At 39.3% G+C, this 13,898-nt stretch overlaps 1 protein-coding gene across 5 annotated transcripts in view; it reads right to left on the reverse strand.

Annotated features, from left to right (window-relative positions):
- The window catches only part of EYA1 (EYA transcriptional coactivator and phosphatase 1), a 185,363-nt gene that overhangs the window by 113,612 nt on the left and 57,853 nt on the right, over window positions 1-13,898 (reverse strand). For 3 of the 5 annotated variants that reach the window (XM_068237498.1, XM_068237500.1, XM_068237497.1), the window contains 3 exons: window positions 12,973-13,039; window positions 9,714-9,859; window positions 5,085-5,207 (listed from right to left, as the gene is read on the reverse strand). In XM_068237498.1, the coding sequence (XP_068093599.1) occupies window positions 5,085-5,207; window positions 9,714-9,859; window positions 12,973-13,039 (336 nt within the window). The remainder of the gene's footprint in view (window positions 1-5,084; window positions 5,208-9,713; window positions 9,860-12,972; window positions 13,040-13,898) is intronic. The other 2 variants (XM_068237501.1, XM_068237499.1) reach the window with 1 other exon arrangement.

Below are 13,898 nucleotides of genomic sequence, written 5' to 3' on the forward strand. Positions count from 1 at the left end.
AAATGCTTTTAGGCATATTGTGCATTTATAAAGCAGGGCAAAACGAAATCATACATATTGAAACAGCTGTATAAAGCCAAAACATTAAACAAAAAGAAAAATACTTTGTTTTATTTCATGTTGGTAAAACAACACTATTTTTTCTATCACCATCATATCACATCTTGTCTATAATGTAAGCCATATATCCTTATAAGTGGCTATAGGAATCCTTGAAATTATACATGGATTTAAAAACCAAACAAGGATTTAAAAGAAATAAAAAATAATCAAAGCAAAGGATTTCTTTGAGGAAACTAGGAAAATATTATACGGTAATTTTCAGGATAAATGTATAAATAATTTAATATATGCTCATTTATAAACTGACAAATTAGAGGTTTTTTTTTTCTTTAAATATTGGTTGTAACTGTATTTATTGTGCTTATTACTAAAAGATTTAAAATAAAATTATGAAGATATGAAATACTACAAATTAATGTTTTCTGGAACTTCCTTGCTGGTTTAACTGACGATGTTTGCTGTACAGGTGTAGATACTGTAGATACCAAGGGTAGATACCAAAACTGCCAATGAGCTAATAGAGCAGCACTTCTTTCTTGGTAACTTTTACAATTCAGTTTAGTTGCTGACCATAATAACTCCAAAGTTCCAATCAAACTCCCCTCACGTGAATGGAATAAATGATCAACAGCCATGTTTGTTACTTTGCGGCCAAAGACACAGCAATATGCAGTCAATTGACTTGAACTGCAACCACAGACCACTACTTCTTACAGTTCCGAAGAAGACAAAAGTTGCATAACCATGATTGACTCAAAAACTGCAATAATCAAATGTGGCCAATAGCTTTGTCAACTTTTAACGCAACGAACCCTATCTGGCAATTATAAAGAGGAGATTACAATGCTTAACTCTATATGAATATTCTAAACAGCACAAAGTTACATAGTTATTTGGGTCGAAAAAAGACAAACGTCCAACCAGAAAATAAAGTACAACAACAGCCTGCACCCTCACATATCCCTGTTGATCCAGAGGAAGGTGAAAAACCCTTACAAGGCATGGTCCAATTAGCCCCAAAAGGGAAAAAATTCCTTCCCACGCCAGATAGCAATCAGATAAAATCCCTGGATCAACACCAGGTACCAGTAATTGAGACAAATTTGTGTTTTATCGCTACTGAAGCAACAGCATTTTAATTTTGGCCAGCTCTGTCAGTTCAATGAATAGGCCCATTAGACTTTTAGTTGCCTGCCACCAAAGAAGGAAATGTGATATTTCTAATGTCATTCCCCCTATTCACAATGGACTTATCTATATGCCACAGCAGTAAATCAAGAATGGTGCAAAACCTGCAAGCGAAGCCATAGAGAAAATGAAGTTTATTTTTTAAAAATTAAATGTATGTTTAGATAAGTCTACTTGAAGTACCAGACCAAGTAATAAAAATTTGAAAAAAAAACGCCCTACTTTACATTCAAGAGGTACTAAAAGCATTATTTGGGGGTAAAAAAAAATGCCATATATTTATGAAATGTACAATAAATTGCATAAAATAATAATAACAACAACAAGTAAAAGTATGATGTGCATAAAGTTCAGTGGCATTACATCAATAGTCCCCAAGTATTGTAAATGATGTATGCTTTATAACCTTTAACCTGCCTAGTGGTATTGACGGATACACACGTCAATACTCTCCTGCACTGTATACTAGACCCTTGCTTAACACATTTTGGCAAGTTACAGAAAAAAAAAGGTTACGAAAATTAATTGGATCACTTTTTGCACAGAAATCCTAAAGAAAATGAAAGCCAGGGAGGTTAAAGTAATTGTATTATATTACTTTTATACGAAGTCTGTTAGGTTTGTGGAGATTTTTTTTTATCCTCGCGATTAGAGAAGTCTATATATATAATGGGCAAATGTTGAATCAATTTTTGTTATAGTTACCTTTCAAACATAACCCTTGTTTCTGAAATGACGCTCTATACCACTTTTATTTTTAGGAGAATAGTTTGTAAATCTTTCCACCAGATTTAACAGTATAAATATTTACTATATTTAGCAAATATCAATCAAAAATAATAATTCTCCTTTATTCATATTCGACTTAAAAGATGTAATTTATCAATCCAGCAACTGCATACAAACTGTGTTGATTAGTCAATCTTCTTCCACAATCACTGAAATTTATAGAGCCACCTGGTTAATGTAGCACAGCACAAATGCTAGCAGGTGCAAATGAATGTGAGTGGATTGATTAGTAGTGAATCTGTAGCACATCTGTAGTGAATTAGAACTTTTTTTTTCCTGAAAGGTCTCCATAGGGAATCATTGGCAAAATAGTATGAGACGGGTCAGAGTGGCAGAGATTTTCCTGTCAACTCAGTAAATATAAAAATTGCCAATTTATCAATAAAACTAATATTATGAACATTGGCATGAACAATGCTAAGCTTGCTAAGGATGGTCAATGAGATGCAAATGATTTCAGGTTGGATGGATAGCATTCTGTTGAAGGGTAGGGTTTGAGCCTTTTTCCAGGGTTCGAATCTTCACTCAAGACAGTATGTAAAACAGTAAGGAGTCTTTGGGCAAGGCTCCCTAATGATCCTGGCCACCCGTGCAGCGTGCCCTAAATGGATGAAGCCTTAAAGTGCTTTAAGTGCACCAGGAAAAAGCACGATTTAAATGTTGTGTGTGTCAAGTTGATGCAGAATTATGCAAATATATGCAGCTTGAAAATGGACCAATTTAGAATCATATCTCATCTCAGATTCATTAGATTCATCTATTTTTGGGTTGCATACATTTGAATAAGTCAGATTTGTATCCCATTGACCATCCCTACACTTCAACAGAGTACTGTCAAAAATGGTAGTATACTAAAAGTATAATTCTTTCTTTGCGCTAATAGTGCAAATAAAAAGACACATTTAGAATTGAATGCTTTTTAATGCTATATGTACACTAATATGGCTACAATCATTAAAATTATTAGTCTAAATTAAGCTGAATTCTTAAAGGAATTCCAGGAATATCATCCCAGGAAAAAAACACATATATAGATAAATACTTTTTCTACTTACATAACATATGTACTGTACTGTTCACGTTTTGATTTCAGTGAATAGTATATAGGAGAAAACTGTATTTTCCATTTTTATTCCCTCTGACTGAAGCCACCCCTGATGTCATTTTCTCCCTTACTCTTTTTTTTTCATAGAAACTGCATTATTATATCTAGCTTGCTTTGTAAACACATGTGAGCACAGTATAGATCATATTTCAGCAGCTCACTGAACTGCCCTCAGCCATTCAGTGAGGAAAAGGAATGTGGGAGGTGATGACAAGCTTACCTCTCATCTGCAATGTACCAAATAGAGCCAGGCTGACTGAGATAAGATTTATTACAGCCGAAACATTGCTAATTAGATTGGGTTGCAGGCTGCATAATGAACACAGAGCAGTGGGTAAATGGGATTTGATTTAATGGCTGACAATCTCACTTTAAGGACCTGGTCAATGAATAAACTAAATGGTATAAGACATTTTTAAAATTGTATTTATATAAATATTCATATAATACATTAATGTTCCTGGAACTTTCATAATCAGGGCTTTCATAAAAAAAACTTTGGGTACTGTTTCACTAAAAAATATCTATTCCATGGACATTTCAAAGGCACCTTTTAAAACTGCACCAATTGTCTTCACTTCCATCATCTGTGAAGCAAATCAAGCAGAGTGTGCTCACTTAAGGGAGTCTGTATCATATGGTCAGCCCAGTAGCTCTGTGGTTGCTCAGCTAACAGTTCAAAGGTACAAAGGCCTCACTAGACCAAGACAAACCTAGGATCAATACGCATTAAGCCTGACACATGGAAGTGCTATTTCTTCTACTCAACAGGACATCAAAACTGTGATACAAAGAAAGCAGCAACCCAGACATTCCAAAGACAGGATACACCGGAAAATAAAATAGCTTCAATATATATTGCGCAGCAAAAAAAATATCACACAATCTCAAAACGTTCACAACTAAGAACTTGACAAATAGTAGGCCCACTGCCATCACTCATTATTTTCTTGTATTCTTAAAGCAGATTGCAACATGGAAAGATAACACAGAATAGCAATACAAATAACTTTTCCTTTTTTCAAATGTGTCAGCCATGAAGACAAACAGTTTAAAGAGTGTGAAATCATGGTACAAAGCACAATAACCTTTACATACTAGCATAAGGATTCAAAAAGGCCTGTATTCAATTAACTCTTTCATATAAGTTTTCCCCTACGAGATAACTTTTCCTCTTCTGTGAAAAACGACTGTCAAAATTATTCTCAGTATTTTTTGCTTGCTGGTGGCTTAAAGAGACTCTAAAGCCTCCAGAAAACGCAGTTTTTATGTTACAATGTTGTTAGGCATGAATGCACCCTCTGAAACGCCACATCCCCGTGGCTGAAATCTCAATTCAACTTTTCTGGTAGTGGATTTTGCTACCCAAGGAGGCAGAGCTTTATGCTGTAGCTCTGCCTCCATGCGTGTCAATCAGCGCTGACTGCCGCCCCTGCCCACCCCTCTCAATGAAAGAAGACTGAGAGTGGCGGCGGAGAGGCGATGATCCGTGCCGATTGACGGAGGAGAGGCAGAGCTACTGCTCAAAGCTCTGCCTCTATGCAGGAGTGCTGCCCATATCCCCCTCCGGGGGTTTCGGGGGAGGGGGGGATTAACTGAGATTTCAGCCACGGGGATGCAGCATTGTAACATAAAAACTACGTTTTCTAGAGACTTCAGAGTCTCTTTAAAAGGCTTTTTATTTATCATGTGAAAATATCACCTAGGTAAAAACTTAGGAGAAAACGTAAATTGGATCAGGCCCAATGACCATTACATAATATCATAAGGATTTAAAATGTCTTAAAAATAAATTTATGCTGCAAAGTGCACATAAAAACACAAGCAACCACATGTTTTTTGTTGAATAAAAAGAGAACCATTACTAGAATTTTGCTCAGCAACTTGCAACTTTCACTCATTTGTTCTCAAATGTGGCCACCAAGAAACGTCTACCAACCTTGCATTTGGTAGCTGTAGGGTGCTTGTCCTGTCTGGGGTGTACTAAAGCTTGAACCATAACTCTGAAATCCAACCTGCCCTGGTGACTGGGATTGCGGGAGTCCACCTTCTGTCTTGATGCCTGCCCACAGTACATGACAATAAGTTAGTGAGACTGAGTATTGACATATGATACATTTTTAAATATAAGAACACAATATTTTCTTCATGTATGTGATTGCAGCCTCCCTTTCACAACAAAATGTTGTTGAATTAAGAAAGTCAGTGTACCAGTGTATGATTTAAAAATAATTTCCCTACATGAGTACTAGAAGTAAATATGGCTCATAACAAAGAGTCTGGTCTATTGCAGTTCTCCTTTACATGAGAACACTGGAAAACATGAAAGGTTAATTGTGGTCATCTCTCTACACACCCACAGCCAATCAGCCATTAGTTTTTGGAATAAACCCAGGGCAGCCACTGCAACTTCTTGAACCCTTGCTAAAAAAAACAATGTGACCCAGGAAAGAGGTGTAAATATCTGCAACCTACACAGAAGACTATTTGTCATAGGTCCAGGCCAGGACTGCAGCACTAGTTATGTTCCCCAATTCTCCCCAGTTCTGGAGAACTTTAGTAATTCAGTACATAGTGTTTAAAATAAGAAATGTCAATCAATATCACAGAAAAATTATCCACGTATAAGAAAGCATAATTTAAAACGGAAATAAAAAAAAGCGTTTTAAGGTATTCTGAGACCACAGAGAATTTTTTGCCATTTCCACATCAATAATCAATAACTACCAGAGGTAAAGGGTACCATCTAAGAGAAAAAAGTTACTGCACCTCTGATTAAGGAGTTAAATGCAGATGTTGACAGGCAGGGTCACTCCAAACATCATACAAATTGTCAGTCATTTGACATTTCAAGCCAAGCCATGCCGGAGGCAAAAATGGGATGGGATTTCATGGCCTGACCTTTAGAAATGCTTCCGTTACACATTTTCTATTCTCAATGTAGAGGTGTGACACTGAAGATGGAGAATACATGGCTGGGCAATTCTATGGTTGGTTAGCAAAACTCTTTAATTTAGTCTGCCTATTTTGTCTCTACTTAGAAAACAGCAGATTACTAGGTGAGCTTTCAGCATTCTCCTCAAATGCCCAAATGCCCAGAAGCTGGTATATGCTGTGGAAGTGAGGCAATCACATCTGTGAAGAAAGAAATCCTGTGCAAGAGAAAGTATGTAGTAGATGGACAATTTAAAACAAACCTGAAGTGAGAAAACTTGCTTCAGGTTAGATGCTTACTTAAGAAGAAGAACAGCTTTGAATTCCATAGACCCTTCCCAGGCCACTCTCCGTGCTCTAGTTCCACAGCTGTCCCCCATTCACAATTCTCACCTTTGGTTCTCCTCGGCAAGCTTCGGAAGTACTTGTATCCCTGAGTACTTTCAAAGAAGGGAAGTTCTTGGGGACATAAGTACTTCCAAAGCCTGCAGAATGAGTCCCAAATGGTAAGTCAAATAAACTTCAAAGGTGGAAAGCGGTGAAATGAGGGCATGGAGAGAGAAACAGGAAGACACTATGGGATCTAGGGCATTCCCCCCTTTTTTTTAAAGTCCCTTTAGGATTATCGTAAGGTTTTCATGGTCATATGATATTTATACAATAATACAATACAATAACATTTCTATAGCGCTTTTCTCCCATAGGACTCAAAGCGCTTAGGCTCTCTCAGATTCAGTAATTAGTAGGATGAAGTATTCACACAACAAAAGTTAAGTTCTGCAAATGCCAGACTGAACAGGTGGGTTTTCAGTCTGGATTTAAACACGTCCAGGGATGGGGCTGTCCTGATCTGTTGAGGTAAGGAGTTCCAAAACGTAGGGGCAGCATGACAGAAGGCTCTGGGACCAAAAGTTTCCAAGTGGACTCTGGGTATGACTAGATTATTAGAACCTGTGGATCTGAGAATGCGGGGATTGCTACGCAGCTGTAACATATCTTTCATGTATCCAGGGCCTAGATTATTCAGGGAATTAAATGTCAGTAGTCAGTAGGATATTTGATCACCAATACTGCACGTTAGTCATAAACAAACTCTTTGAGGGTTATCATTCTTAAAAAATCATTGCGGATCATGTTGGTCACAGGAAATGTTGGTGTGGAAATTGTAACCCTATTAAACCAACCAGTGCCTTTTGTCATATTTACTTATTAGTCTGAAATGAATGGAAACTGCATTGGTTACTGTTCAGTTTTACAAAAGACAATACATTTTCATTCCTACAGCCACCTTTCAGCTACTCATACACAATGGATGACCATCAAAAAACTAGCTGGAGATGGTGAAATAATGAGATTGCTGGATGCATGATGAAACCCTCAAACCATCATATGTACAACTCAAACAAGCAACTAAAATTGTGGTGGGACGTGATGCTGCTGCACATGTCCTCCTGAGGATGTTTAGCTGTACAATGTCATCACATTCACTTGTCACAATGACAGCAATTATAATAACATGTTTCTACTTATTTAATTCACTTTGGGTCTGATTCAATTCACTTTTATCTCCTAAGTTTTCTCCTGGTTGATATTTTTACATTATAAATAAAATGCCCTTTAAGCCACCAGCAAGCAAGAAAATATTCAGAACAATGTTGACAGTTTTTCACAAAATTGTTGGTACTTTTCAATTGCAATCTGCAAAATATATTTTAAACAGAAGATTAAAAATGATTTCCTAGGAGCAAGCTTAAGAGATAACATTTCATCTTGTGTTTAAAATCATTCTTAGCACTCTTCAAAGAAAAAGTACCAAAAAGTAGGTGAAAAATTACTGTTAACATTATTATTCTGGCTATTTTCTTCCTTGCTGGTGGCTTAAAATACAAATGGGCCTGATCCAATTCATCCATGTGAGAGAACGCGGAAAAGCCACCGCGTATGCTGATAGCAAGGCGGCTGATTCCGCGTCCAGCGGTTTGCATGCGGAAGCATGCGTCTGATAATCTGAAAGTGCACGGAAAAGCCTCTGCAGATATGGACAGCAAGGCGGCTGGTTCCACGTCCAGCGCAGCGGGTTGCACGCAGGAGCGTGCATCTGATGTGGCTGAGTCTGTTAGTGCACATAGGTTCAGGAATACGCTGAGAGGCAGAACTTTTATGATGGCCAAGGAGGGAGCAGCTGACCAGGCTGGTCAGCTGATCTCAGAGCTGGTAACCATTGGTTCATCACTTAGGGGTGGCGCCAGAGAGTGCTGCTCTATATATAGTTACTGCTGGCCACTCACAAGTTGTCTGCCGTTGCGAACACTACGTGGAAGCACTCAGACCAACAGTGTGTTTGAACCAGGAGGACCTGGGAATTCACACTGAGCCAGATTACTTCTATTGTTATCATTATGTTATACTTCAGACTAGTTCCAGGGTGTAGAGACCATGGACCTCACACCCAAGACTAGGGAACTTGTGTTATCATTCTGTTATATATTAGACTAGTTCCAGGGTGTCGAGACCACGGACCTCACACCCAAGACTAGGCATTGTTTGATATTTGTTATGACCTATTGCTTTCCTTACTACTCCTCTGCTCTCTGATTTGGTACCACGCATATCTGATATTCCGTTGCCAACCCCTGCCCGTCTTGGATACCGAATCAGCTTTCTGTCTTTGTACTTTGTCTGTCCGTGTGTTGCTGACCTGGCTTGCCCGACCTCGAGAGCTATCTCTCCCCTTAAGAGATAGTCTCCAGATCTGTCAGTGACATCCACCTTCAGGTGTCACTCACTCTCTGGTCCTCCCTACCTTCAGCCTGACTCCACCCCTTGGAGAGTCTCAGGCTGCTGGGAGGTTTCTGTACTCTCTAAGAGCAGTATTGCCCATACTGCCTTATATCACCTGCTCTGCAGGTGCGTTACTCAAAGTCTTACTGTTACACGAAGCACTCACAATTACATACAGGTGTCCAGAGGTTAGTACTATATCTGTATTATTGGTGATTCTGCAGATCATCCATAATCAGGTATATATCTGCATTCTTGGTGATACTGCAGATCACCAATAATCAGATTCTCTCTGCGTGCTGACACCGATCGTTACAATCCAAGCAAGAAAATACACAGATTAATTTTGTCAATACTTTTTCACCTAATTTTTGGTACTTTTTCACTTGCAGAGTGCTAAAAGGTTATTTTGAACAGAAGATAAAAAATGATCTTCTATGAGAAAACGTGAATTGGATCGGGACCATTGATTGATTGGTGTGAAAATATCACTTAGGAGAAAACTTAGGAGAAAAAGTGAATTAGACAAGGGCCTTTGTCTATGACTCTTGATTTTCTAGTAGCTTACAGCAATACATACTGTTAAAAAAAGGACAAACAATAACTTGAGGGCTTCAAATCCACGCTGTACACCAACGTCACACCTTAATTGAGATAAATTACCACCTATGGATCCAACCAGCAAATATGAAAAACATTCCTTAGTACATACATTTATTCATGTTAAGCAGTATGTTAACATACATTTCCTTTTGATGAAAAGGTCTTTATTTCTATGTCAAGAAAAACATAAGGAAGTATGGAAAAAATGAAGCATAATGAATGGGAGTTTGGAAGAAGACAGACAGCTTACCGTAGGGAGGAATTCCATAGGGCTGTCCTGGCTGGGGGTACGTTGCATATGCTGTGGTTTGCTGCATTCCTGTGGCGAAGGGGGCCTGCCCATACGCTGCCATTGTTTGTGAGGAGGGGGTGGGCAGAATATGTGGGTAAGCTCTGCTATTAAAAACACAGTACAATAAGAAATCAAATGAACAAGCTGTCAGCATTCTCTTCACTGTTACCTCTATGCTACACTCTAAATTCTACTTTAATTTGATTGTTTCCATTATAGCATGTACAATGTAATGTAATATGGCACACAAATACAGTACATCCTACAACGGAACGTATGAGTGAATGTTATTAATATCACGTCGTAGCATAACTGCAAGTCCTGATTCTGAACTATGCCCCAGTTACTCTACTATGTGGATAAATTATTCTATAAATATAATTCTATTAATTTTGTAGAAATTGCAATGTATCATACAATGTGAGGAATAGGTGAATTCTGCTCAGGAACCAGGCGACTTCAACCAAAAATAGCCAGAGAAGGAGAAAGTTCCACACAGCTATGTAGCTGACATGTTTCAGACTCACAATTGTCCTTAAGGGGCCCATACACTCAGCCGATTTTTGGCCGATCGATCGATCAAAATCGATCGATCGACTGGTCGATTTCAATCGATCTGGCAGGCTGGAAAATCTAGGTCGATCTGTTGAGATTGGTTATCATTTTGTATTGGCCCTAATGGAAATTTGATGGCAAAAAAATAATGCCATCAGATCGATTCTCAATAGATTTCAAACTGAAATCTATTGGAAATCTGTTCCTAGTAAAAAAATGTTCCTAAACACATCATATAGATCAGAAATCTATCTGATGATCTATCTGCTGCTAATCTAACGAGTGTATGGCCACCTTAAGTCTTAGCAGGACTAAAGACCATTGTGTGTCCGAAACATGTCAGTGACCAGGCTGTGTTGTTTTAACCTGTATCAATAAAGTTGGAGTTACTTTTTGCTACAGACATCGTGCAGAACTTTCTCCCAATCATACAATGCATATACATTCTACATAATAATGTAATAGCAGAACTACACAAAATGATTTCATAATGAACCCATCAGTACCAGTTAGGTTATATACTGCTCCAAATATACTGCAACCAGGGACACTTACTTTAAGAAATGAATGAAACTATTCCCAGACTTTCTCGCATTAGAAGTTGAGAGAAAAACATATATCTTACTGGGAGAAGAGGAATCCACAGTGACAATCGCTACACGCTGTCACAGCATGCCACAGACTGAGAGGAGCATAACGAAACTGTAAACCTAAAAATGTCCACAGACTGCTTAGCCATTGTTCCCCTACCCCACCCCCTCCCATGTCCCCCTTTTCCCCTTGTTTTGGCAATACCTGTAGAAATCTTGGTCATGCCAATAAAGCTACCTTTGATTTGATTTGAAATAGAGCTGAGCTTATTTTGTGCAAGTGTGGTATAGATCCGGGATCTCCAAATCCAGTCCTCGAACGCCATATCCATGTCATTGTTTAGGATAGGCAGAGAAATTAAGAAACTGCATATTTGATGAACCCCACCTTTCCTGACCGAGTCCCATAAATCCTTGAGGACTGGAGTTGAACATCCCTGATTCCCTGGAATACATAAAGAATTAGTAGGGCAAAGTGACTAGAGGGGCTAGGGACCATAGAGGGCAACAGAAAGATACAGAGAGTGGAAGGAGAAGGAGAAAGGTATAGAGGCCAATATGGAAAGAAGAATAGAATAGAGATTGGAGAAGTGCAGCAAGAGCAGAAAAATGGTACAAAAGGAGGAAAAGCTGATTAGCGGTAAAAATACTAAAGTAAATAGGGGTTAACTTACAGACCAGAAGAGTCGCAGAATAGTATATAGGCTAGCATGGAAGGAAAGGGAATGAGTATACAGGCTAACATGGAAAATAGAGTGGTATAGAGACTGAGTGAGAAAAGGGGAGGGGTAGAGAAACTGGGGAAGGTTTGTTAGAGGCATAACAAGTAAATGAAACGTGAGGGCTTTGAAGCCAGAGAGTGAAGCTTTAGGATATATAGAGATGGTAAAAAGGACAGAGGGGTATAGAGACAGGAGGTGCAAGGAGTGCCGTATACAGATTGTTGCAGCAGGACAGAGTGGAGTATAGAGAGTAGAGAAAACTGTTTAGAGGCATAGAGACTGAAGGAATGCACAGAAGGATACATATCATGGAATAAGAGCAGACAGAAGAGTAGGGTGGAGTAGGGTTGAAAACTGGTATAGGGGGTAGGTGATAAAAATTAAGGGGAAAGACAATCGTTTTAAAGCCTGAATGAGGAGGGAGGAGAAGTAAAGGTGGCCATACACTTATAGATTTGCAGCAGATTCGACCATCAGATAGATTTCTGTCAGACGCCTATCAGGTCGAATCTGACAGGAATGTATCTGATGTGTGCCACACACTAGGAATCGAATTTCAATAGATTTCAGAATCAAATCTATTGAAATTCGATCAAAATGCAGTGTGGCACCATTCGATCCAATGCAACCCTATGGGCCATTGATCGGCTCGATCGACCCTGATTTTCCACCGATCGAGCTAATCGATCAAGATCAGCTGCAAATCGATCGATCAGCTGATTTAAAAGAATCAATTTGAAATCAACCGATCGATTCTATGGAATTGATCAGTCGAAAGATGGATGAAATCGACCAGTGTATGGGCCCCTTAAGAAATGGATGATTCTACTAACAGTGAAGGATGCTAGAGTCAAAAGGGGAGAAGAGTGTATAGACACAGACACAGAACATTTATATTGCGTTTTTCTCCTGGCAGACTCAAAGTGCCAGAGCTGCAGCCACTAGGGTGCGCTCTATAGGCAGTAGCAATGTTAGGGAGACTTGAGATTAGAGTTGGTCAGAGAGGGAAATGGAGACCGGTGTGAAAAATGCAGAAGTTAATGTAGCCCGGTGAAGCAAACGCCAGCGAGATGGTAAGAGGGAGTGGAAGGAAGAGAACAGACAGAAGTAGAAGGCAGTAAAAGGTGAAAGAAGATAAAGAGTCATAATAAAACAAACAGGCCAAATGAGCTCAGCTGAGAGAGCTGAAATGGAGTAAATGGGAATCATAATGCCTATGCTGCATTCCGTGGTACAGTGGTGGGTTAAAGTCTATCCAGCAGTCAACTCACAGATTTACACTAAATACAACACAAAAAGGTATGGATGCAACATTTCCATTGTATTAGTGCGTAAAGAATGAAATCTTACTTGGATGGGTAGATTTGTGAAGCAAACTGATGTGTCTGTCTGGGGCTGAATCCACTGCTTCCAATAACTCCACATAGAGGGAAAATGGAGAGGACAACATATCAAATACCCATACTGGAAAAGAGTATAGGCCTTATCTTTATCTATAGTTCTATACTCTAACACAGCTTAAAAAACAATGCATATGACGTACATCTGATGAATGATTGCATATTTATACTTAAAGGACCACTATTGCGAAAATTTGACATTTAAAGAGAACCCGAGGTGTGTTTAAAGAATGTTATCTGCATACAGAGGCTGGATCTGCCTATACAGCCCAGCCTCTGTTGCTATCCCAAACCCCACTAAGGTCCCCCTGCACTCTGCAATCCCTCATAAATCACAGCCGTGCTGTGAGGCTGTGTTTACATCTGTAGTGTCAGTCTCAGCTGCTCCCCCGCCTCCTGCATAGCTCCGGTCCCTGCCCCCGTCCCTTCCCTCCAATCAGCAGGGAGAGAAGGGATGCAGGCGGGGACTGGAGTTCTGCAGGAGGCGGGGAGAGCAGCAGACTGACACTATAGAGATAAACACAGCCAGCTCTGACAAGCTGTTTGTCAGCAGCGTGGCTGTGATTTATGGAGGGATTGCAGAGTGCAGGGGGAGCTTAGGGGGGTTTGGAATAGCAACAGAGGCTGGGCTGTATAGGCAGATCCAGCCTCTGTATGCAGATAATATTCTTCAAACCCACCTCGGGTTCTCTTTAAAATGCATACATATAAGATGCACATTTCTCCCAGAGTAAATAGCACTATGAATTGTTTTTTGTTTTTCCTATGTTGCTGTCGATCTAGAAATCTGACAGATTTGAAATATTTTCGACTAGTCCAGTGATGGGCAAACTTGGCTCTCCAGCTGTTAAGGAAGTACAACTACAAGTCCCACAA

The sequence above is a fragment of the Hyperolius riggenbachi genome, chromosome 5 (genome assembly GCF_040937935.1).
Source record: "Hyperolius riggenbachi isolate aHypRig1 chromosome 5, aHypRig1.pri, whole genome shotgun sequence".
Classification (NCBI taxonomy): domain Eukaryota; kingdom Metazoa; phylum Chordata; class Amphibia; order Anura; family Hyperoliidae; genus Hyperolius; species Hyperolius riggenbachi.